At 39.1% G+C, this 25,684-nt stretch overlaps 2 protein-coding genes across 6 annotated transcripts in view; one reads left to right on the top strand and one right to left on the bottom strand.

Annotated features, from left to right (window-relative positions):
* The first annotated feature begins 373 nt into the window (after positions 1-373).
* BRD7 (bromodomain containing 7) lies at positions 374-15,998 on the top strand. The gene is made up of 17 exons (XM_065663490.1): positions 374-526; positions 866-1,074; positions 1,804-1,933; positions 2,341-2,398; positions 4,115-4,259; positions 5,592-5,702; positions 6,045-6,229; positions 6,949-7,072; positions 7,700-7,775; positions 8,685-8,792; positions 9,354-9,486; positions 10,394-10,505; positions 12,050-12,106; positions 13,000-13,111; positions 13,263-13,406; positions 14,506-14,649; positions 15,479-15,998. The coding sequence occupies exons 1-17, from the start codon at positions 478-480 to the stop codon at positions 15,541-15,543; spliced, it is 1,962 nt and encodes a 653-aa protein (XP_065519562.1). The 5' UTR covers positions 374-477; the 3' UTR covers positions 15,544-15,998.
* A 1,220-nt stretch (positions 15,999-17,218) lies between these two features.
* The window catches only part of ADCY7 (adenylate cyclase 7), a 68,541-nt gene continuing 60,075 nt past the window's right edge, over positions 17,219-25,684 (bottom strand). For 3 of the 5 annotated variants that reach the window (XM_065663485.1, XM_065663487.1, XM_065663486.1), the window contains exons 20-27: positions 25,329-25,492; positions 24,002-24,083; positions 23,296-23,451; positions 22,437-22,583; positions 21,892-21,999; positions 20,959-21,073; positions 20,211-20,335; positions 17,219-20,110 (exon numbers count right to left, since the gene is read on the bottom strand). In XM_065663485.1, the coding sequence (XP_065519557.1) occupies positions 19,964-20,110; positions 20,211-20,335; positions 20,959-21,073; positions 21,892-21,999; positions 22,437-22,583; positions 23,296-23,451; positions 24,002-24,083; positions 25,329-25,492 (1,044 nt within the window). In that variant the 3' untranslated portion in view covers positions 17,219-19,963. Of the gene's footprint in view, positions 20,111-20,210; positions 20,336-20,958; positions 21,074-21,891; positions 22,000-22,436; positions 22,584-23,295; positions 23,452-24,001; positions 24,084-25,328; positions 25,493-25,684 lie in introns of those variants that run through there. The other 2 variants (XM_065663488.1, XM_065663489.1) reach the window with 2 other exon arrangements.

Genomic DNA, 25,684 nt, shown 5'->3' with positions numbered 1-25,684 from the left:
CCTAGTCAGGTGCAACTTAAAACTGCTTTAGGAAAGCAGGCTTCCCCAGCACCCCTTCTGCTTGTACCACACCCGCCCTCCAGCGCTTACACCCACAGCAGGGCGATGCCGCAGCGCAGGCTAGTTCCAACAAAGGAGTACTTGGGGAGCATCCTACAAAAGCCACTGGAGCGCCGCGCTACCCCTAGACCCAGACGTGGGCAAACAGCGGCTCCGGCAGGAGCGGTGGGCCCCGAGGAGGGCGCACCCGGAACACTGCCATCACTACTCCTCAACCGCGTCAGCCGAGACGGCCTACTTGCCGCCCTTCCGCCACTGCGCATGCGCCGGCTGCAGCGCTGCTCGCCGTACCTCCAGCGCGCCAGGGGGCGCTGCCTCCTCTCCGCGAGCCCTTCCCGCCGGTCGCGCGCGGCGCCGCTTGTCCGGGGGGCCGGTCTCTGCCACAACAGCGCGGCCTGCGCAGGCCCGGCCGGCGCCATGGGGAAGAAGCACAAGAAGCACAAGTCGGACAAGCACCCCTACGAAGGTGCGTGCGGCGCCTGCCGGCAGGAGCTGCCACAGCGGGCAAGGCCTCGGCCCTTCCTGCTGCCCGCCCCGCCCGGCCGAGGGGCCTCGCGGCCTGCTTGGGCCCGTGTCCCGGGCGTAGCGGCCTAGTGCCGCCGCTGAGCCCGAGCGGGGTTTGCTGGCTGGGGCTGGGACCCGGCCCGGAGGCGCTAACTCCTTTCGAGGGCGATGCAGAAGAGGCTGCGAGTGTGGGCTAGTGACAGGCTGGGGGGGGAGCTGGGGCGGGAGAGCTTGTGGTGGCGGGTTCAGGCTGAGGGCAGCAGGGCTGCGCTCACACCGATTGTTTCTCCGCTGTTCTAAGAATACGTAGAAAAGCCACTGAAGCTGGTGCTGAAAGTTGGAGGAAGTGAAGTCGCTGAGCTCTCTACCGGAAATGCAGGACTTGATTCCAGCCTGTATGAAGACAAATCCGAACATGAGAAACACAAGGACAGAAAAAGGAAAAAGAGAAAGAAAGGAGAAAAACAAGTTCCTGGAGAAGAAAAGGAGAAAAGAAAGAGAAAAGTTAAGGTATGTATTCATGAAGCATGTAGACATGCCTCAACTTTCTCTATAGTCTTCACATGAAGAGGTGAGCCCATAGGACTGTTACTTGTATCCTTAAGTTGAAACATATTCAGACTCACTATGTTAGTTTTGCAGATTCCTTTTCTCCGGGTGGTTTCATCAGAAAAAGATAAATGAAGTCATCTGGAATATCTCATCTTGCAGAAAATATAGAAAATTTAAAAGGGGGGGGGCAATTCTGTCTCTAAATTCATTTATATAAAATAGGAAGAAGGCTTTTCAATTTAGAATAATAGAATCATAAGTTCTTAATTAAAACTGAAAAAAAAATTGTCAAATTTTTAACATGGTAATTAAAACACACATTTATTTGAAGAATTATTGGTACCTGTAATTTAAATTTCCTGGCTATTTCATAACAGCTTTTTTCTAAAACTTAAATAAAAAATCTTATTGGGAGCTTCCCTGTAAACTCTGTGTGCAGAGTTGTTCCTGTCATGCTGTAAGTGGCTGTTTGTCACATTTAAAAAAATAATCCAGTGGTGCATTGGATTCTGTAGCTGAATTACTTTATTGTCCAGCAGAGGGAGACAGTACATAAAGTTTAAGACTTACAACTTTATTTTTTAAACTATGTGAAGTTGTTTTGAATGATCCAGAGAGCATTATGTGCAGTGGTAATGCTGGTTTTGCAGCTTCTGTAAGTTTCTGTGACAGTATTTCTCTTTCTAGGAAGATAAAAGGAAACGGGACCGAGACCCTGCAGACAGTGAGGGAGAACAGGAAATGAAATGTCAAACCCCCATCAGATTGGAATTGCCACCAGAAAAACCATTGACAAGTACTTTGTCAAAACAGGAAGGTAGGGGGGGAAAGAAAGAAATTCCTTTTTTTAATTGCAGTTTTGCAGTTTTCTTTAATTGACTCAAATTTTATTGTTCTTTGTTTCGGTAGCAAGTAACTTGACATTTTTTGCCATAGTGGTGTTTTTCCCCATCTCATACAAAAATCTGAAACTACATTCCTCTATACCACTTTTGCAGAATGGTACCTGGTACCTGTGTCAGAGTGGGCAGAATGTCAAGGCCAGTGAGAAAAGTAGATCCTCTATATATGTTGTCAGTTTTGCCACAGTATTCTTTTCATTTATGATAAACTCTCAAGTGGCATCAGTTTTGTTTAGTTGATTTCTAGTACCTTGGACATTTAGTACCTCTTGCAGTCAGTTCTGTCTCACACCCTTTCCCCCTCCACTTCTTTTTGATCTAGAGGTGGAGCAGACACCGCTTCAGGAAGCTCTGAATCAACTCATGAGACAGCTGCAGAGGTAAATGTCTGTGCTACATGCGTTCAGGGCTATAAAATGAAAATAACATACATTAAGGAAAGAGGCATATAAAAAGCTGAGTGAAAATATTGCTAAATATATTGCTAATAGGACTGGCTTAGGAATTTACAAGTTTAAGAATGCATGCGTCTAACTTCTTAGTTTAAACTTCTGGTAAACACTTCCAGTTTCAAGTTTAAGGTATTTTTAAAAAACTTCCAAAATGGGACAATTTTCCAGTAATGTGATGCTTTCTGTATAAGAACTCTTTTTTCAGAGAGGCCCAAGAGTTTGGAATGAACTTGCCAAACCAAACCTTCTTTTACATGGCGTTTTCCTATTTTTATCATTATTTACTATAGAAAGGAAGTACACATTGAAAACTTAAATCACATTCTCTTACTGTCTTATTTACCAAATGTCTTGATCAAAATACTCAAATTTGCAGAGTTTGCAGTTCTTTCAAGTAATCTGTGGTTTAACATATTCATTGTTGACTTTAAGAATATCTGTATGTCTTGCACAAGAGTGGTTGAAAGATCTCTCCCTTTACCTGTATCATCAGATTAAGCTTGAAACCTGGTTCACAACTTTTCTCTTAACTTTAAGTTTTCAAGACTTTGGTGTCAGTTTCAAGAAATTTAACAACCATAAAAAAGTGGATGTGTTGTTTTGGCTACCTTTCCACACAAAGAAGCAGTCACTTTTGCTTTTGAGTCCTTTCTCTCAGTTGGAAGCTGTTGTGCAAGTGTTCCACAGATTTCGTAGAGTATCTGTGCTGTGTGCTTCTGCAGATGTATAGCAAAAGGCTTTTCACTGTTCTTTAGCAACTTGGAGCAGAAATCCCTAAGTCATAAGTAAGCCTCAGGAAGAAGGCCTGAAATGCCAAGGATTCCACCAGTGAGTGTAGTATCAGCACTGGTATAGGAGGCCAGTGTGACACTGTTTTGCTCTTCACTGATTTCAGTGAAAAGCAAAACAATTTTTGCTTGGTTTTTTTTTTTTGCTTGGTTTTTTTTTTTTGCTTGTTTTGTTTTTTCAAAACACTGTTTGCTTTGCCGTGAGTTCAGTGAAAAGCAAAAAACAATGGTTTGGGAGGAGAGATTCTTGCCAGCTTAAAGCCAAGCCTGATCCTAAGGAGATGATAACAACCAACTATATTTTGATTTGAATGCTATTAGAAGCACCCAGGAGCATCAGTGTCTGTCAGAGATCACCAAAAGTCTTAGGAAATTTTAATTTAAAAAACTATTAACATTAATTAGTACTTCTATCTAGTACTTCCATCAACAAGCTTTCCCTTCTGTTAATTTTATTGTTAAATAAACAATGACAAGTATATAGTCTCATGGCATGTGTTCCCTTTTGGGTTTTGGTGATTTAATTATAGTACAAAACCACTTTTTGAAAAGCCAAAACCTAAAAAGGAGGTGGTTTTGTTTTGTTGGTTTTTGGGGTTTTCTTCTCAGGAGTACAGGTAGTTATCAAAATGTGAAAATAACTTCTGTAATATGTTTGTAGCCCTTTTTTGTTATATAGGTTTGCCTAAGGGATCTGTTCAACCTTCAAAAGTGAAAGATTGTGCTGACACAAGCCATTTCTAGCTTATGTTTTTGATTCCTTTTCAATTTAATCCTTTTCTATTTAATTTCCAAGCTCAATATGTTCTTTGTTATAAATTGAAGCATAAAAAGCTGTCTTTTCATTTCTCAACAGAAAGGATCCAAGTTCTTTCTTTTCATTTCCTGTGACTGACTTTATTGCTCCTGGCTATTCCATGATCATTAAAAACCCAATGGATTTTAGTACCATGAAAGAGAAGATCAAAAATAATGGCTACCAGTCCATAGAAGAATTAAAGGTAATTCTGTAAATTTTATTTTGACTACAGAGATGTATTATGCTGAGTTGACTTGAACTCTAGTATTTTATGAGAATATGAAGGTGCCAAAAAAACCAATACTTCTGCCTGAAGAAATGTTTCTTGTTGAATTTTAGTGAGCAAATTGATTCTGGAAGTGAAAGAGAAAACAATTCTGCTTTGGACATGCACATCCCAAAGACGTGGACAGTTTCAGGTTTTATGCAGGATTAAATAGAACCTGTCAGTTTGTTCTTTGGTGTGTTGTTTTAGATGTTTACTTAAGAATGACTACGTTATCGTTTCTGTCAGTTTCTATCATTTTTGAATGTATTGCCTTTCAAAAAACAAGGAGTCTGGTGAATTTCTTGACTTTGCATGTCTGTTGCTACTTCATTACTTGTTTCCAGTCACCTCTCTGCTAGCCAGGCTTATCCAAGTAGATTCACAACTAGCCAAGGCAAGATGAGCTCAGTCTGTTGGCAGCAATGGCTTAACCCTGTGCTGTAGTGTGTCCATTCAGGGTCCTGTCTTGAAGGCCCCTAACATTTCTAGAAGGTGTGGGAGCCTGTTTTATTGTTCTTTTCAGCAGAAGTATTCTCTAGTTCGATAAGCACTCAAGAAGTGTAATTTGTGTAACAGTTGCACTTAGGCAGATTTTGGTTAATAGTATTGGTTGTATTTTCTAGCACATTCCTCTTTAGAACTCAAAAACTTCAGAAGAGTATTCCCTGTTGTTTCAGCTGTTTCTGGTTAGTTTTTCATTTTATCATTTTGTCTTCGTAAATAGCTGAGAATGTGATAAAACATAGCTGCCCGTAGAGGCTCTGCAGCAAGTATAAAAGTGAAGTTCTAGTTCAGTCATTCAAGAAATGAACTTCAAACAAGCATACGTTTCTTTTCCTCATTGTAACTGCAACTTTGGCATATTCCTTATAATGATTTAACTTTGAATTGCAGCTTTTCTGTTGTAAAGGTTAGCTTTATTGTCTGTTTTATGTTACTTCACCTTGTTTTTTCTTATAATGACTGCCAGTTGTTCAGGGAAGTGGGTAATTTTAGCTGAGAGGACTTCCATTAATGCTTTAAAAACCACAGACAATACTGGACACCTAAGAATACTTTCAGGATGTTTATTGCTAGTTTTGAGACTTGTAACTTATCTTTGTTTAAATTTTTAATTAAATAGATTTTGTAGATTCATGAATTAAGAGTGTTCTTTGAAGTTTATTTTTTCCCTCAAGCTCATGACACTGCATTTGCAACAAGGATTTTAACACAGTATAATATAAAAACTTAATTTTCTCTCCAAAATTATTAATGTCTTTCCAGGACAACTTTAAACTGATGTGTACTAATGCAATGATTTACAACAAACCAGACACCATTTACTACAAAGCTGCAAAAAAGCTGCTGCACTCAGGGATGAAGATACTGAGCCAGGTAATAGAAAATACAAAACAAAATACTAAAAGATATGCTGCTTCTTTTCTGATCCCTATTTCATTCCACTTTCCTTACAGGGATCTCATGAAAACTAATAAAAACTTCATATTTGTCAAATGTTTGCATATAAGAATTTAAATACATTGTTTTAAGGCTCAGGCTTCAGTACTGCTGCCAGATCAGTTACTGAAGAAGTAGTTTGCATTTAATGATTCATTTTTTGAACTGTCTTTATATTTGCTAATATAAGAAAGAATGAATTGAAATAAAATCCTATCTGTGTAGGTTACAAAAAGATTCATTAAAGCAGCAGATAAAAGGATTTCTGTGATTTTTTAGGAGAGAATTCAGAGCCTGAAGCAAAGTATAGAATTCATGGCAGACCTGCAGAAGACAAGGAAGCAAAAGGACAAGCCGGAACTGCAGCAAACTGGGGAAGATGAAAATGGTCATGGAAAAGACAAAGGAGAACCTGTGGATGGTGATGCTAAAGCATTCAAAACACCTGGCAAAGAACACAAAAAGTGAAGTATTATGTCAATAATAGTTACAGCATACACTCTTTACATGCTGCAGAAACAGGATGACTTCTAGGGACCAGTGGATGGGGGTTTGTCTTTTCCTGATACTGCATAAAGACTTCCTCATCTCGACAGAGCAACATTTATATAAAGCGTCCTCATAAACCAAAAAGAAATTAGTTTAGACTCTATTTACAATACCCTTTTTTTTCTTATGTATAGATGAAGAATTTTTTTTTAATCTATATAAATGACCTTTTAAACATTTTGGTACAAATAACTATGTAGCCAATTTCAAGTACTGTTGGGGGTTTTTGCATTTGAAACGTGTAAATGCATAGCTACTGAATGTATACTTCCTGAAATATCTTTTAATATCTAGAAATACCCCTTTCAGTGTTCTGAAATACTAGAGACTTTATTTTCACAGATTTGAAAATGCATACAGTAAAATTCAGAGTTATCTAGTATTTTACCAAAACTATCCTTGTTAGTACTGTGGGAGTGATGACATAAAAAAGCATTTACTGATACAAATCTGTCACCTACTTTTGCCAGCTATATTCAGTGGCACTTTTGTTAGTTGTTTGTCTACAAAAACAGTTTGCATAGGACACAAAACCAATTTCTTCACTATATCCTTTCATGGTATTTAACCAGTTGGCATCTGTTAAATCTATCTGTTAAAGCTAGTAACTAAGTTATGTGCGTTTTATTCACAGGAAGGACAAAGATCTGCTTGAAGACAAATTGCGGAGCACTAACTTGGAAAGGGAACAAGAGCAGATTGATCGTATTGTTAGAGAATCTGGAGGGAAGTTAACAAGACGGCTTGCAAACAGCCAGGTAGGTCTTTCTGTATTTAGTAATGCCTTTCACTTTTTCATAAATAGGATAACTTAGCATCTTGCGTCAGCTGAGACTTAAGGTATGCTTTTACTACAGCTACAGTTTACACCATTCCGCATGTGACTGATCTTCCGTGTAACATCTTAAGGTCAAAAAAAAAAAAAGGCATATCAGTTGAACACATGCTGATTTTCAGCAGCAGAGCAAGTTCAGCTTAAATTTCTAGAAATTTTACATAAAGTAGTAGAAAAGTAAGAAAAGTAGGAACCTCAAAAAGTCTGACCTGCAAAAACCTGTAGTTCTGAAAAAGCCACATACCTGATCAAAGGTTATTAATGCTCCAGGAGAAGGAACCCAGTTTGGTAATAATGGGCCCACTTAATTTTCAACAGGAATTACGTGTATTATCTCTTAGCCTCTACAGAAACAGCAATAGTTACCATCATTTCTTAATTCCTTGTGCCTGTACCATTAATAAAATTATCTAGTGAAAATAAAAAGCTAAAGCAGCACTCACTTCTGAGTCTGACCTTTCCAAATCCCTTTCTGATTCCTGCTGATAGAACCATTTCATTGAATGTTTTTATTACTTTAAGAAATTAAAGTAGTCTGTTCTTATTTCAGTGTGAATTCGAAAGAAGAAAACCAGATGGTACAACGACTCTGGGCCTTCTTAATCCAGTTGACCTTACTGCAGGGGGTAAGTTGGTATGATTTAGGTAACAAGCTGCTTTCACCTACCAGGCCTGCTGCTGTTTTGCTTGAGGAGATCAGCAAATGCTGGCTAAGAACTGAATGGGTTTTTTTTCAGTCTGATAAAGATCTGGATTTAAAAAGCTGCAGCTCAGGGAGCACGTAGATAGGGACCAGTTGTGCCTGTTACTGGGAGCAGCTGGAGAGAGCCCTTAGTGGCTGCTGCTTCTCCTGTGTGTGGGAGCTGCACTAGAAAGCTTTTGCCATTGGAGAAGGGAGCACCTGCCATATGCTTGGGCACATTTCATTCTTGGACTCCCCTTAAGTCTGGTCTGTGTACAGAATGCAGTGTCTCCTGACCCAAAAGGTCACAGATGTTCCAGAATTAGTCACTGGGAACATGTTGGTGCCATCTGTGTAATGCCACTAGCTAAAAGAGTGCAGGTGGTTGACATTTTAACTGCTAGCTCATTACAGAGCTGAACTGAGTAGGTTAAGAACAGGCAGAAGTCAAGCTGAAGTCTTGAGTTTTCTCTTTCACCTATTAGTTCAGTAGAAAACATCAGCAAGAATAAATAAAACGTGGTCTTTCTCGTGAAGAATCAGATCCTCTAGTTACGTAGCCTCTATTAGTGGAGGGCAGGAAGGAGGAAGACTGATAATGAAAACTTAAAGTAAATTTTAAGTTTTCTATACTGAAGTAGTATTACCGCTTACTTAGTCTGGATTTCATGTTTAAGACTACACATAGTCTTCATTACAAAGCATTTGGGGAGGAAAACTTGCGAGTTGTGGCCTGTTTATTCTGACGTTTCTGGCTGAGTATTAAATGAGTATTAAATAATTTCCACATCTTGCTATGTCACCTAACTACGCCTAACATACGATTGTTGTATAATGATACATCCTATTGCAGAGCCAGGTTACTGCCCTGTAAAACTGGGTATGACAGCTGGAAGGCTTCAGTCAGGAGTTAATACATTACAAGGGTTCAAAGAAGATAAAAGAAACAAGGTTACTCCAGGTAAGTGCTCGTTTGTTTTGTGGTTGGTTTGTTTTGTTGGTCTGTTTGGTTTTTTTTAAACATATATCATTCTTCTTTTATAATTAAAATATGTTGATCTCATTAACACACAAATAGTTTTTGGAACTAAGTTTTTTTTTCATTATAAAGTGAATTATTGCATGTCTGTCAAACAGCAGCATAGCACAAAGTCTGGCCTAATTTACACATATAAGAGGAGGCATGCTTAATCTTCATCTATATTGAGAAAAGGTTTTCGCAAGCTTTGAGGGAGTGTAGTGGATAGCCTGAAAAGCTGTTACCAGCACCAGACTGAATTTTCATATTGTGTTAAGGTGCACAATATTGCTAATAAAACATTTTTAAACAAAAATGCATTTGAGGTGGATATTGCTGGAACATGTTACAGTGTGAACAGATGGTATTCTGTGGAAGTTTGTTTTCACTGTAAGAAATGTGTTCCTAAAAATTTCTTTTGGGGGATTGTTTTACAACCCCTTCTCACTTTTACCTGATGCACACATATCGGAGGTAATAATTAATACTGTTGTTATTCATTAGTGACATACTTGAATTACGGACCCTATAGTTCTTATGCTCCGACATATGATTCCACATTTGCCAACATAAGCAAAGAAGATTCTGACTTAATCTATTCAACATATGGGGAAGAGCCTAATCAAGGATCTTTCAGGTAATAAACCAACTAGAATGTGTATTACAGCTTTCACAGTCAGAAGCAGCTATATGTCACCGCAGGATGGACTTTGTCTTTGCTGTTTGTGTGATGTTACTACTGTCCTTATAGTCTGCTGGGTTTTGTTCAGTTTAAGAAACAAATAAGAGAATTTGCCTGTGAAGTGAAATTAACCAAAATTGAAGGATTTTGATACTAGTGATGCATACTACACACAGACTAAAATTTAGGTATACTTATGACTAACTTTGAAGGACTTGGGTTCAAAGCCAGGAAAACGTTGAGTGGTACAAGTGTTTATACAAACTGGATATTTTAATATTAATGAACTTCATTACTGCCTTGAGTGAGGCATGTATTTGCTCAAATACTGACCAAACTACTGTGGTTGTAGTGGGAGAGCTGAGTGCAGAGATACTAGTTCCCAGCTGCATTCTTAAATACTGCGTATACTGTTTGATTTTTTGGTATTATTTACTACAGTGCAAATAATTCTCATTCTTTCTGTTATTCTTGATTATAAAAACTTCAGTGTTGAAGTGCTCTTGATTTATGAGAATTTCAAAAATGGTTACACAGTGGTATAAATTTGAATGAGATGTGGGAATACCAAAGGGAAGTACAGTGCAAGTTTTGCGCTCTGTTCAGTGCAGCTGCCTGAGGCAGTATAGTTTCCTAGTTTTTCAGGTTTTGTTAGGAATCTGAATGGGTTCCTCAGCTACAAAAGGCATGGATAACTAAAGCAAGCTGTTTAGGTCCAGTTCTGTGCTACTTGTATTTCTATGCTGTACATACTGGTTTGAGTTTACGTAACATTTTTCCATTGAACATTTGGTATTAAAGTAGTTACATTAACTCTTTTGATCTTCAAGTTTTTTGATCTTTAACTCTTTTGATCTTTCAGTATCCATGATTTTTTGATGAAATCACAAGATTATCCTTTCTTAATGGCTGATAGTTTGCTTGATGTTCTAACTAAAGGAGGACACTCTAGAGCTCTCAGAGAACTGGAAGTGGTAAGAGTGGATTTGGGTACTGTCAGTCTTTGGTTTTAGAACACAAGCTCCCACTCTTATCAGCACTAGCTTCTATTCCATTCAGTAGGAAAATGCCAGTAAGCAGTAGTTTAGAAAGGAGGTGACCATGGACAGGCTTTCCTGTTTCCATGAGAAATATATCGTGTTCCTAGCAGCCACTCTTTAGTTCAGAAGAACTAGTACTTAGTTTTTCCCTTTACTTGGTGCAGTGCTTTTAAACTCAGGTATGTGCTATGTAAAAATACTAAGAGCTACTCTTCACCTCTTAGGAGATATCAGTATATTCCAAACATGAAGGGAATCAAAAGGGCTGATTTGACAATGTTAAATTAATTGGCAATCTAAGAATGAGTTGAGAATCTCCACAGGACAGTTCCTTTTAACTAGAAGTTTTGCCTTGAGCTTCACATCAGTGTAAACTATTAAAATAAATGGATCATAGCCTTTTATTAATGGGTCATACATTGGCTAAGTTAATACTAGCCATAGTTCATGGGTCAAAGATGAGCCCCAGTTCAGACATTTGCTTAGTGTTACTAGTTCAGCTCTTTTTTGGTACCCAGCAGTGACACTTATAGGGTTCCTGTTTCAAGTATAAAGAGAAATACAGTTGCATAGAAACAATACATTTCAGCCTCTAAAGGTCATCCTTCTATTTCTTCTTGCCCCCCAGTAAATAATCTCTGATGTAACATCACTGGGGAAGAGCATGTGGACTTTGCAAAAAGCAATACAGTGTGTGCTGTAAACGTGAATTTTAGTCAACATTAATACCTGAAGAAAGTCCTCTAAAAACCAGCTTCTTTGTGACTTGGTTTACAGAGGAAGGTCATTATACCATTATATTGTTACCACAGAAGTCGGTCAGAGAAACTCTGAAACTCAATTTGGAGTTTTAGAAAGCAGCATTCTTTATTGCAGCACTAGGGTGCACATGCAAATCATTTCGCAAAGGTGAGCGCCCAGTAGTTGCCGACAGCGGGTATATATTTAGCATACTCATGCATATTCATAGCTTTGCCAGGAACTAATTATTATATTTGCACCCTAATTACGATATTTGCACCCTAATTACACATGCACTTTTCTTGCTTTGTGGGGGTCTTTGGTGGTTGCCAGTAGTCTTCCTCACTGTGTTTACTGAATGACCTCAGTGCTTGTGTGTGCTCGCAAGGTCCTAGGGCTGAGTATGAGCTGGTATGTCCTTGCTTCTGTTCTGTTCTAGTCTTGCCTCATGTTGGTGCCACTCGCTATCTTGAAGGCCAGTATCCTTGGTCTTAATTTACTGTCTGCTTAGTTGTTATCAACCCAGTGATGTCCCTTCCCCATCAGCCAAACATTCCTTTCTTTCTGCTAGCAAGTCAGAAAAGTTTGGTTTATTCTACTGTGTTAAAGCACATGCACTATGGTTAGTTTAAGATTTAAGGTTACAGTATATTTACCTCAATTTAAAAATACTGTATTTTGCAAGGTTTTGCTTTGACAATTCTAATGCCTTTTTAAAAAATCCTTTCTCAATTCAGCCATCAGAGGAGGCTGAAGTCCCACATGAAAGAAGCAATACAATGAAAGATGTAAAGGTAAAACTTCTGAATCAATTAACTACTCTAACCTGTCTAGCCCCACAGTTACAAAACTGCCTACAACTGCAGGGCCTGTTCAGCTATGCAGAGTGACAAGCTGTAAATGTATACTCTGTGACTCGTGACAGGGGTGTGCCATTGTGTAGGCATTTGGAGAGTAAGAATCTCCAAAAAGTTAAGGCTTAAATGAGAGTTTACATCAAGAGAACTGGAAGAAAATGTCTATATATTTTTTCCTGATTATTTAACCATGCTTTAGATCTGGTTCGCAGATACAGTCATTTGATTGTTACCTTAACCTGATTTGGTTTAACATGAACTTGTAACATAAGTGGGGAATACCACATGATACACAGTTGTCTTTGAGAAATTTTCTCAGATACCTTGCGGCCATGTAAGTGTACAATACAGCTCTAAAATCATTCCACCCAAACTTGTTCACTTAAAAAAAGTGTAGCAGCATTTCTAGGGGAAGGGGTTGCTCTCCTGGAGCATTCATCTGCAGCCCGTGCCCAGACTAGTTTTCAGTTCTGGCCTCAGATCTTAAAGCAGAGAATTTGTTTAGGTGAGCTAAAGGGAGTTTTATTCTTTCTTTTTCAAAATGGGGAGGCTGGTCTTAAGTTTCTCTATCATTTGTGCATCCCCCCAGCGGTTTTGGCAGGTGCCATTTTCTGTGCAAGTATGGAACAGAATCATAAACCGAGTAACTGTAGAGCAGTGGAAGTTTCACAGGGTGTCTTTTCAGCTTTCCCTCCATGTGTTCACATTTGTGGAGCAGATTAATTTTAACTAACTTTGCGTTTGGATTTTCCCCAAACAATGTTGTTGTTGTTTCAAGGCTGATCTAAATATTATCTAAATTACTACTTGCTGCTTTTTCGTTGTTTTAGATCATGGAAATTGATATTGCTGCCAGATTGGACTCTGCTAATAATGACAGGCTTACAGCACTAAAAGCAGTTACAAACTTTGGCATGCCCATAGAAGAGTTTGATTCTGAGGGTGAGTTTTCTTGGTACTTGCACGTTTGGTCTGTCTGTAACCGTTTCAGTTTCTCAGTCCCTTTGCATAATCAGCCTTACTATATTTTCTGTCATAATTTGAATAAATACACTCTGTTACTAGTTAGGAGTTTCTTTTCTTCGTTACACAGAGGCTGAAATCTTCCAGAGGAAGCTTGATGAAACAACAAAGCTGTTGAGAGAACTCCAGGATGCTCAAAATGAACGACTAAGTACAAAACCACCCCCTAATATGATTTGTCTTCTGGGTCCATCTTACAGAGAGATGCACTTGGGTAAATACACTTTTTCTGATCATTCTTGCAGAACTGATCAAGTCTCAACTTGTGTTGACTTCAAGAAAGATAAAAGTTTAACAGTTACAGTGCAGACTGTATGCCTTGTTAGGCATAGAAAATTCAGGGGGTGTCAGTGTAAAGCCACATGAAAGTTTTGAATAGTAATTACAAGTATTTCCTCTTTATGAATAGATTACCCTTAAACTGATAGGGAGCTTTCTGTATGCTGCAGCAGACGATGGAAGCGTCTGGTTAGCTTATTGATTTTTGAACAGGGCCTGCTTAAGTATTACTGGGTTCTTAGCATAAGGCTAGCTTTACTCTAGGTTTGATCTGGTTATCATCAGTTTATTTTACTATACCAGTTAATACCAGTCATACATTCTTTAATTGTTTGAGCAAAGCTGCCCATCTCTCAGGTCAATTACACAGCCTGGGTTAATGGCAGCCTTATAAGACAGGACTGTGTACAGGGGTAGCCGTTATGGAAATAAAACCAACTCATGCAGTACCAACTATAGCATATGTGGTCTAAAATCACCCCCTTGAAGTGGTAAGATAAATCCCCCATTATTGGGGAAATATTACCAGTTGGTATTACACCAAGTCTAAACCAGATCAAATACTACGTTTTTTAACATGTTTTAAGTACTTACAGCTTCCTTCTGGGCTGAAAACGACATTTGTAGCAATAAGATCAGTGTCTCTGAGGTACATACAAAACTGAATGCGGGCTCCCAAAAGCCCTCTAGTGCTGACAAAGTGGCTGTGGGTGCCACCACGTTCCCCTTCTGAGTGCTGTGTTGGTGTGCACCAAACATTTTTAGCTCACATCTTAGCTTCTGCTGTTCCTTGACCACTTCAAGCCTGACCCAGCAGCTCTTCCCTTCCTCCTCCTCTTCATAACCATCTCTAGTTCCCAGTGTGTCTTGCATAACTGCATGCAGTACAGCCAACCACTTCTGCTGCAGATACAATACTTAATGTAGTTGCATCTGTATTTAAACAATTAAGCTGTTTTTGCAGTGCGAAGTGCTTATTTTGGGGATTTTGTGCTGGTATGCAGCATATAAACACATCCACTTATCTTTTCCAGCGGAGAGAGTAACCAATAACCTGAAAGAACTTGCACAACAAGTGACTCCAGGTGACATTGTTAGTACGTACGGAATCCGGAAAGCAATGGGAATTTCAGTTCCCTTACCTGACACGGAAGACAGCTGGGTAGATTTGACAGAGGGTGAGTGTACAGAGATGTATTGTAGCATCTGTTCAACTAAAACAAAACCACATCTGCAGATCATTAGACTGGCTTGCGGTAAAACTTGCAGTAACCTGGTTCCACCTTTCAGTTCTTCTCCCCTTTTTAAATTCTCTTTCAAATGGGAAGGTGATGTGCTTGGTCTCAGTCCAGAATTAATCTTTTGGATGTATGGAATTTGCGAAGCAAGGACATCACGCTTCCTCTTCTTCCAGGCTTGTACAACTTCCTTTGCTTAGTTTGGCCAGCTGCACTGCATTGTAGGTTGACAGCATCAGGCCAACTCAATTTCTCCAGCCAAAAGTAACTGCTGGTTTGAAGGGGTTTAAGGAGTCAGGTCAGTGGAAAACCAAGTGCCAGAAGCAGCTCCCCCCATGTGGCACATGATGCGGAAAAAGTTATGTCCCTCCCCACTCTTCACAACAGGCGAGTGGTTCCTTTCAAGAAACTAATAAACACAACAAATTTATTCAGTCTGTGGTTGCAATTAAGATATTTCTTAATAAGAAGCGCGGGATTACTTCAGGAACTTACCTCTGCAAGAATACTGCTCAAGAAATTTCAACTGCAGGAGTGTTGAACATTTTCTATTCCATAGCACTCTGCAAGTGAGGGTATGTTACAGAGCCAGCCAACACATGGCATTTTCAGTACAGATCAGTGCAGATACTCTGGCTAGTGCAGAGTGTGTAGCTGACTTGAGACTGTGCACCAATAGCAGATGCCAGGAGGAGAACTCTAGGGGAATATGTGTAGCATTTAGGCATTTCCTGTGCTAACTGACCTGGTACCTACTGTAACCTTTCAGACTTTCAAGAACCTAAGAAGACTGTCACCATCCTGGAAAGAGAGTGTGGCCCAGTCACAGTCTGAGGCTCTGGTCCAGTTTACAGCTGTCTAAATGAACCTCCTTCAGGTGCATTTGCCTGGCACATGTACTTGGTGTGTTAAATTACTTCTGTTTATGAATTCTTGGGACTGGTGACACTTGAAATTGAATGGTTTGTACTAGAGTTAAGTCTGCTACATAAATGCACTAAATTATTCTTTTGGCATTCCTTGGTGCCTCTGATGTGTTTAAGTTTTCCTGGATTGTTAAATGTCTGGAAAAGTCAAAGCATAAGTGAAAATGTACCTGTATATGGGTCAGGGACTCCATCAGCAGTTTCTAAAAGCAGTCTATAGACTCTGCATCTCAATCTGGTTGGGGCAGAAATCACTAGTATCCAAACAGGCAAGTGTCCCGTTTTAAAATTACTGTGCAACTCCAATGATCATGAGGAAGAGAAATGAACTTTTTAAGAAATAAAGTTTTTAAATACAAACAACAGACCCTGTCTTAAGAGAAGATCAGCTGTGGAGACTCTGAATGTGGAGCCATCTCATCTCAGAGAGGCACCGCTATCTGCTCCCAGGGTTCTTAAAGCTTGAGGGCAAGCCAAGGCACATACCATGCTGGTGAGGGGAGACAGACCCACCCGCTTGCTGCCAGCAGGTGAAGTACCACACTGCTACAGGATAGTCAGCTCTTGAGAATTTCACACAGGCAGTGTTACTGGGAGGTACTACTGAACATTACCTGCGTGATGATTTTAGGCAGGCTTGTCAGAAAGAAGCATCTAGTTGAAAACACCTAGCATTAAAAGTAGAGTTCCTCGTCACCAAACCACTGCCAAAGCAGACTGTGACCATACAGCTTTTGGGCATGGAGGAGAAGTCAGGCACCTCCATGTCACTGCACAAGTAGGGTGAGCCCTGTGCTCATCAGTCTCCCACAGCTGGGCAGTGTTATACATGGGCTCACCATAGGCATCCTGAAGCATTTGTAGGTACTGCTCCTTTTGCATGGTGTTCCCAGTATAACCCTGGATGTGGCCAGGAATGATGTGCAGCGTGCCAGTCCTTCTGCTCAGCAACCACAGAACATGCAGGGGCATGGAACTGGACTACTAGGTAACACAGAGGCAAACTATCATGGTGAACTTTACCCCTACCCCAGTCTAGCTTCATCCCTACACTCCCTCCCTTCAGCCACAGGAATGTTCAATTGTTCTGAAAGTTCTACAATTAAAATTCATCCCAGAAAGACTGAACTCTAACCCTGGGTCTTGCTCCAGTAGTTCCAGTTGTCCCAGCTAATTTCTTAATAAGAGTAAAACTTCAAAACCACTAAAATTTTTTCACAAGTCAGTCTTGGTAATTGCAGCTGAGATACTGTTCCAGGGCATGATTTTTTCCATGGGTATTTTAGGTAATTTCCTTGCTATAAGAACACCAAAGGCACAAGCACAATGCATCTCCCTTCCCATCTTTTACATTGCGGATAGTGGAGCAGGCGGACACGGGACAGAATACCAAGTATTGAAATTATTCTGTAGCTGTTGACACGAGATTTTACAGCATATTTTCCACTTGTACACTTTAAAAAACAAAAAATATAGATGTTGACTTTACAGGTAAAAGCAATCTCATTAACTCTACAGGGGTATAAGAAATGTACTTCCTTTTCATGGGGATCTTTATCAAAATTACTGCAGACCCAAACAAGTTTCAGGAAGTTTTTTATTTAGTAGTAAAACCAAAAGTTTGTTCTTTAAAATAGACTGCTAGTTCAAGATGTTACTAGCTCTTCAAGTGAGACACAGTGCCGTTTTTTCAGTTTAAGGAAACAATAATGCTGTAAAGAAAGATTTTGATAACAAGGTTATTCCTTGATCTTAAATTTCACAGTTTGCTCTCACAAGGACTGTTGAAAACAATTATTTAAATACAACAATTATTTAAATACACCTGCTGCTTAAATTGAACTTTTTTGGTGATTGAATGTAGCTCTCATGTTACACAGTTCTAGTTCTGATGAGAAATCAGTCCTCTGTCATCCCCAGATCCAACTCCTTTGTGACAGGCCATCTCACGTCCCAGGTGTGCCTTGTATAGCACACAGACACTGGGTGAGCAGCGCCAAGTAGCATTGTGTCCTCTTAAATATGCAATGCTCCAGGTTCATCCCATTTGGAAGCTGCAGCTCTCTACATCCCTTCTGGAAGTGAGCTTCAGTTGAAGTTATGCCCAAGTAGGTTGGCAGTACAGTGTAAATAAAAGCATTTCAAAATGCTGTTATAGGGAATTTTCTTTCACAGATAACATACATCAATGTCCTACCAGGTCTGTGACCAGGGACACTTAGAAGCCAGTGCCAGCCTCAGGCACAATGCACTTGGCAAAACATTCATGAGGCAAATAGTCACTTCACCTAGCATACAGTATCAGTGACCAAAAGGAGCCTTTGAGAAATTCATGGTCCTTAGAAAACAATAAATAAATATCTCAAAACAAGTGCTTGCTGAGCATCTGTAACTACAAACATACAACATATAAGAGTAGCAAAAGCCACTTTAAAGTTTATTCAACTAAAGTTTATTCAACTACAACACTGACCTTACACTAACACGAAAAAGTACAAAATGTCCTTCAGTGAGTCCATGTGTGACCCAGTCAACCTCAAAGTTTTCTAACCTGCTATTTCTTGTTGGAGACTTGCTACAGGCACAGGCTTGACCTACCAAACTGACAAAGGCTAGAAGCACAATGTTTAATCCATAGCTGGCCAATACTTGGATTTCTGCCTGTCTTGAAACAGTCACTTCATCTTCTAAAGAAATCACACACGAATTGGAAAGTGGCAGTGATGTGTAGAACTGCTTGTTAAACACTTTTCTGGTACTGGTTAGTACTAAACCCAGAAGGATTAGTAAACACTGCTTTGTAGAAGAGTAAGGCTTAACAAAATAGATGTTGAACTTAACCACCATGCTGCATAGTCATACTACATGTGTATCAGGGAGCGGGGATCCATCCTTAGTTAATACCTATAATTGGGCACAAGCTGTTAGCCTCACAAAATACTACCATCTCCACCAAGAGAAAACAGACTGACTGCAGTAAGTAGAATAATGCAATTTAGAAAACAGCAAAAGCCATTAACAGTGTACAAGTTAACAAACAAAATCAATGTCAGCAAGTCCATTTCTGCGATGATCTTAACTAACACTCTGCATGTACTTCCAGTATTGAGGCTCTGCTGAAAGATTTCCATTATGAATACATTTTTTCCCCACATACTTTCAAAACCTTCAAACCCAATCTGTTTCATAAACTACATTGCCTTTAAAAGGTACATAAGCCAGCCAGAGGCTAGTCAAACTGAGGAAATAAGAACATAAAAAAAAAAAAAAAAAAACACAACCCCAAGCCACCTCTAACACAGTTCTGTTTCTATTGTATCTGGTACTGCTGCTAATCTGACCTTATAAATCTGTTCTTCAGTCCAAACAATTCAAACTGGGTTATATTTGATCCCGTAAGTGCCCTCAATGCAGCCAGCACACAGAGCTACCGCTGGCACCAGCAACAGAAGCTGCCCTTGGATCCTATCTAATAAAGCACCAGGACAAACCACAGGAGGTCACTTCTCCTTGAGGTCAAGTCTATGTTTTTACATCTAAAGCCTTAACACTCACCTAGGTGACCATACAGAATGTGCATGCAGATAACCAGTACAGACGCACAGAAACACAACAGAGGACATGTACTGTAAACATGCCAAACTGGGTGAAATTTAGCTCTGAAGAGATGTTGGTCACGAAAACATTTGTTCAGTACAAGGTACTACTGTGGAGGAGGCACAGACAAGGAAACAGGGATTCCATGATGTGCAATTCTTTTTTCCTGAAGGAGCTCAGCACAATTGTCACAGGATATATTTACTTGCAATCCTCTTCCCGTTATTCATCATCTGCTGCTGTGCAGTCTGGTTTGCACTAAAAAGCAGGATATGCAGCACCCACAGCGTCACATCGTTGTCCATGACAAATGCAATACTGTAGTAAGCAGGTGTGGGGCAGAACCAAGCAGAGTAACATTCTAACCTAGTAACGAGTTCTGCTGTGCATCCACAGCTTTTGGTACTGGATCTGTTAAACTCCCACAGTGCAGGTAAGGAAAGGATCTAACTGAAAACGCTTCATGATAACTCCAGGTAAATCCCCAAATCGATACAGGAAAAGGTAGCCTGTTTCAGGCTGGTGGCTGCGAGCCTTCCAGGAACTATTCAGAACTTCTCCTCTTGAAAAAAAAAAAAAATAGTAAATCATTCTCTTATCTTGAGATGTAGAGGAAACAGGAATAGTATATGTATGGTTTTAGAGTAAGTCCTTCACATAAGGAGAGAAATTCTAAGTCTTCACAGAAGGGAGGCAGTTCTAAGTCTATTTTGATCAAGTTCATCATAGCCTCAGTTCAGTCCCATACCTTGGTATTTGGCTGTCTCCGTGCAAACAAAGTAAGTCCTCAGTTCTCCCTTGCCTTTGACATTAATGAGTCCCCTACATTCACATGAATATCCCAACTCCTGCAGTATTTTACTTGTTTCTTCTGTGACCTTTGTGTGGAAAAGAATGAGAAACTTGTGAAAATCTTCTGATTATTCACAATAAACAATCAGCAATAATGTCTTAGACATTCCGGGCTCGTATGTTTACCTGGATTTTCCCAAGCTCCCCCGTACTCTCCATGCGGCTGGCAACATTGACAGTGTTCCCCCAGATGTCATACTGAGGTTTCCGAGCACCAATCACACCAGCTATCACAGGGCCATGATTTATCCCTGCATAAACAAGAGCAGGTGTCACTACTTGAGCAGAAAGTGTGATCTCTACCTTCAGTATTAGCTGTAAATCATGAGCTTCAGGGGAAAAGAAACAAAACAAAACCAAAACAACCCCTTTACCCTGCACACATTTCTAGCATGTGGTGTTGCCATCGGTCTATAAATATTAGCACTGTCGCTCAGGAGATTTGAAGTGACTCATTCGGTGTAAAATGGGAAGTCTGAGAAAGAGCTAGGGCACAGTTCATGCCAAAGCAAAGTTCTTCCTTGTAACACACAGAAATGAACATTTGTATAATGACAATTCTGTCTTTAGTTAACAGTTAATGGGAGGGTATTTCACTCTCCATCTGTACCTTTAATGTTCTCCAAACTCATCCAGCTGCAGTCTTCATACTACTCCCTCCAGTGATTAGAACAGCCCATCCATGAAGGAACTTGGCACATTTAAAAAGCTAGATTAGACAGCACTGCCTTCAGTTATTCATCATTTTATAACAATACAAAGACTGTGTTCAGTGCTAAGAAGAGCTCTACCGCACTTAGCAATTTACCTGTGTTATCCTACCTCATTTTTAACTTTTACTGCAGAGTTCATGTTCTTCACAAACTGAACTTACCAATACGAAGGCGGAAATTGTTAAAGGAATGTCGGTTGATGCCATCCAGTTTACTCATCAAGGCAATCCCATATTCCACCATAATCCCAATGTGAGCATGCTGTCTCTCCTTATCCTGTGCAGTTCATAATGCATATTAATGATCAAATCATGACACAGAAGGTTGTGTCAGGCCACTATTCCAAAACAGTACTATCAGCACATAAAATATGTGTTTATAAGGATGAGAGCACTCACCCTTGTCGCTGTGCCGAATTGCACATTCAACAAACATTCAGAATGGATTTTAAAAAGTATGTAAATTGAACCAGAATGACTGTGAGGCAATAAGCATGGCATGATTTAATTTTATAATGAATTTCTGACTGGCCTTTGGTATTTCAGGTTTCATATTACACATTTTGTAGATATTATGTAAGTGCATCCTAATGTCACACGTAAACCTGTGATGGTGAAAGTGAGCCTGAGTACAGAAATTGTTTTTTATTCTTCTGGGAGACAGTTTCAGATTCAGATCTAACGTGGCACTTGAGGATTCCCTTTATGTGCCAGTTAAGAGGTGTGACAAAAAGCTTACTGTCCAGTTCTGAGATGGCCTTGTCTTTGGCAGCCATTCTTTGGTCTCCCTATTATGACAGCTATCCTATTAGGCATCCAGAAATGTTAAGCTACTGGAATCAAATATTAAAGATGTAAAAAGTATGCTGGGGTTATAGGTTTAATAAGCGCTTAGGAAAAAAAAAAAAAAAAGATGGAACTAGGAGACAAATAGCGAGTTCAACAGCAGACAGCGCACTTTTATAACATTTTTCATATTTCAGAAAGTCACGCTTGGAGATTTATTTTCTTTTTGATATCACATTACGTTTTGTTACTTTGAAATGCACCCCGCTACACAGATAATATCAAGGGCTGATTTCAGCGACAACGCACCTGGCTGTTCTCTTGGCCGGGTGTAACACTGAGGCCAGCTGCTGCCATATAAGTGCTTCCAATGGTCTTTATTTTTTCAACGCCACTGAACTTAGGTTTTAACAAGAGCTGGTTTTGAAGGGAAGGAAAACAGAAACTTGAGACTTTAATACCATATTTCAGTGTGAGATTTAGCCAGAAATCTTTTACTGTCTACAATAAGCATTAAAGATCTCTAGGAATACTATCAGTCACATGAAGGTCAGATAAAGAACTGAACATTAGTTTCACAGTTTTGCTCTACCCACTCTCAGGAGAAATAAAAACACTGAAATACTGAAAGTCCTGAAATTCAGGACTTTCAAACCATACTGCAGACGCATTAGGTGATGTAACTGAAAAAAAAACATCAGATGGGAATATATCTTTCACAATAGCAAGGCTGAAGTCAGAATTTAGTTCAGCGTAACAGCCTTCCCTCCACCCCAGTGCTCACAGATGTAGTGAAACACTGTATTTTGCAATAAATATGTAGTCCAGGCCATTTTTGCCAGAAGCTTAATTACCTCATCAAAATCAGCAATGATTTCATTTAACAGCCGCAAGCATTCCAGGCCTTCTTTATTGACATCACATTCGGTATAAAACACCTTAAAATCTGGTACTGATGCAAACATGACACAAACACAGTCGTAAGATTGATGGTACCAGTCCTACAGGAAAACAATATATTCACATGTTGTCAGCAGGCACTTTCCACCACAGGTATTCAAAACTATGATTATTGTTTGTAACCACTAATCGAAATTACAGTATTCCATGAAGTCATCTCCAGTACTTTACAGTGGACATACTACATTTTATCAGAAACATCAACAAAAACGACTTGCCTAAAGAAAAGCTGAGATATCTGTGTATCTTAAAGATTCTCATCTACTTTCGACAGTACCAGCGTTCTGACACTCACCATGGCTGTGAAATCAGCAATATTTATTCTAATAGCATGCTGGCAGAATAAGACAGATGTCTTTAAAATAGAAAAACATTATCAATGAACTTCTCACTGGGTTGTTACCAAGGCGATACTATCTGTTCCTCAAATAACTTTTTTAAAAGGAAGGCTATCTTCTGTGGTAAAATATAGTCTTTGGAAAAAAGTAAATCTTGTTCAAATACTTGCCAAACTCAAACTGTATCCTGAAACTGGACTACGAATTCTGAAAACAGATTTCAGAGGCCAACGCTAAATGTTGGCATTTTTTTTGAGGCCACCTGGACAGCAGATTCTTGGGCTGACAAAGGTCTTGGTGTACAAAGAGACAAAACAGTGCAGACCCTTACAGACTTCTGTGTGCTTGTTAACATGGCATTCTATGTCACATAAGTCCAATTTACTGTCCTTCACACAGCAGAGAATAAACATACCTCATTTCGTTTTTCACCAATGAAATATGCAGCAACATGTGCTGGAAGCACATTTTCCAGCAAAAGCCTGTTAACATTCTCCATTGTTTCAAACTGTTCATGTTCTTTTTTAAACTTACTCTTCCACAGACAATCCAGTCGACAGTAATAGTCAATCTGCAAAGGGACAAAGTATGATAAATTAAAGCCATATAATATCTTGCTGATAAATATTAATCAATTTAGTTCAAAAGTGTAATAACAAAGTTTCTTCCAGGCCTTCCTTTGGAGCCCATGTAGTTACGAAAAACATGCTTTGAGAATGAAGGTTAGAAAAATATGAAGCAGTCAGTATAAATATACCAGGTGTATTTACCAAAATGACATTTTTATAATATGGTGATCATTTTAATCTTGAATTGCTGCCTATATTTATAACTAATATTGACATAAAAGTAAAGATAGTTTCGAAGTGGAAGAATTTTAAAGTTGTGTCTTCTGTAATGCACTGTTCAAAAAGATAAGAATGATCCCACACCTTCACAGTAAAAAGTTTTACATTATCTGTAAGTACAAGTGAGCTCATTATCTACAACCAAGTACAATATATTAAAAAGATTCAAATATGTAGTCATTTAGAGCACAATCTCAATGAACAACACTTTTGCACTTTATCTAAATCAACTTGCTGCAAGCAGAACTCACCCGTTGCTTTTTAAATACATACCTGTTTTGCAAGTAAAATCAGAGTTATGTAAAACAGAACCAGATATAAATTAGTCGTTATCCTTGGCTCTTTGATGAAAAGCCTGAAAATAAGAAAGCAATACAAAGACATCTGTATCCTTTAAGAAAATCCACACGATTAAGGGTTGGGGGAGGGGGAAGAGGAAGAGGAGAAGAAGAAGAGCACAGCAGACAAGGGTGTCCTTGTTCAGACATCCACCACTAATGCCATTGCTCCTTTGTGCCAGTAGCTATCTGGCTATAGGCCCTATCCTAACAATGTGAAAGGATTATCACTCAATTAAGCACATGAACTGTGTTTCCCATAACAACAAAACGGGTGCTGAAACTTTGTTTAGTAGCTATTATAGCAATGTGCTCAAGTAAACATGGCTTTATCATAATGGAGCCATCTTCATTTCCAGTGCACCAAGTTGCAGCTTTCCACCCCACACTGCCGCACAAAAACACAGCCCCACAAAAACACAGCCCACAAAAACACACCCAACACAACCTGGAAGTAGGAAATTTCATATATACAGAAGGAAAGATGATAACAAAAAAACCCCTAAATGCTAAAACAAAGACAGACATTAGAAATCACACCTGTATATAGTTCCATACAAATCTGAGAGGCCACTCATATTTCATAGTAAGATTAGTCTGCCTTATCACATCTACCAATTTTCACAAATGCATCAAACAAAATTCTCATTATATGAATAGCCTGGGCTAAATTATGAGCTCACTTAGGCTTTTTAAGCTGTGCTGGCAGCTCATAGCCTCTGCAAAATAAATTCTTCCTAATCTTCAGCTATGAGACTATGCTGAGAATCTGAGACGGACTTACAAATGAACAATAAAACCCCTTAATAAGAGAAATCTTAAGTGTTTTTACCGTTTTTCAATTAGTTTGGTAAACTGCTGTTACTTTTCAAAATACATGTAATTAGTAAAGTAAACAAAGAGTTCACTATTCTACTGACTAGCAAGGTCTCTTAAGTACAGCTAGAGCATCAGACCTTAGCAAGGCTTTTCTTCATAGTTTAACAGAAGATCAACCTCATTATGAGATTAATATTCTACCCCCCAGCCTTTAACTTAAGGTTAGTTTACAGAGCTCTCAGAAGCCATGTTACAGAATTTTTCAGAAAACACACTTCCTTAAAAAAAAAAATAAAATAAAAAATCCATGTCATTAACTTTACAGAAAAGTTTTTAATGTCCAGCTTACATGATTTTGATATTTCAATATTCCTCTAAGTGTAGAAAAATCTAACACCTTTAATGAAACATTATTGTCAATTATAAAAAACCTCACACTGCACCTGGTACTATTGCCATAAACGCTCAAGTTTCTGTGCTGAAGGGTGTTGAAAATGATGAGGTACACGGTCACAGCAATGGACAGGAGGAGAACTTTGAGTTCGAAACTTATTTGGAGGAACACAGAGCAAGCGATGAATGCCAATATGCAGCAGTAAGCGTAATACTGTAAAAGAAGAGTTGAAAAAGCAGTTGAATTATTCAGGCTTTATGCCTAAGAGGCCTTCAAACAAATGTTCTAAATTCACGATAGTTATAATTTAGGTAGAAGAAATCACAATCACTTGCTAAATACACCTATAGTTTGGTTTTTTTTTTAATTACACTAAAGGCTGAACTTAATAATTTCTTTTTTAAG

The sequence above is a fragment of the Lathamus discolor genome, chromosome Z (assembly GCF_037157495.1).
Source record: "Lathamus discolor isolate bLatDis1 chromosome Z, bLatDis1.hap1, whole genome shotgun sequence".
Taxonomy (NCBI): domain Eukaryota; kingdom Metazoa; phylum Chordata; class Aves; order Psittaciformes; family Psittacidae; genus Lathamus; species Lathamus discolor.
This window is presented reverse-complemented; position numbering and strand designations above follow the sequence as displayed.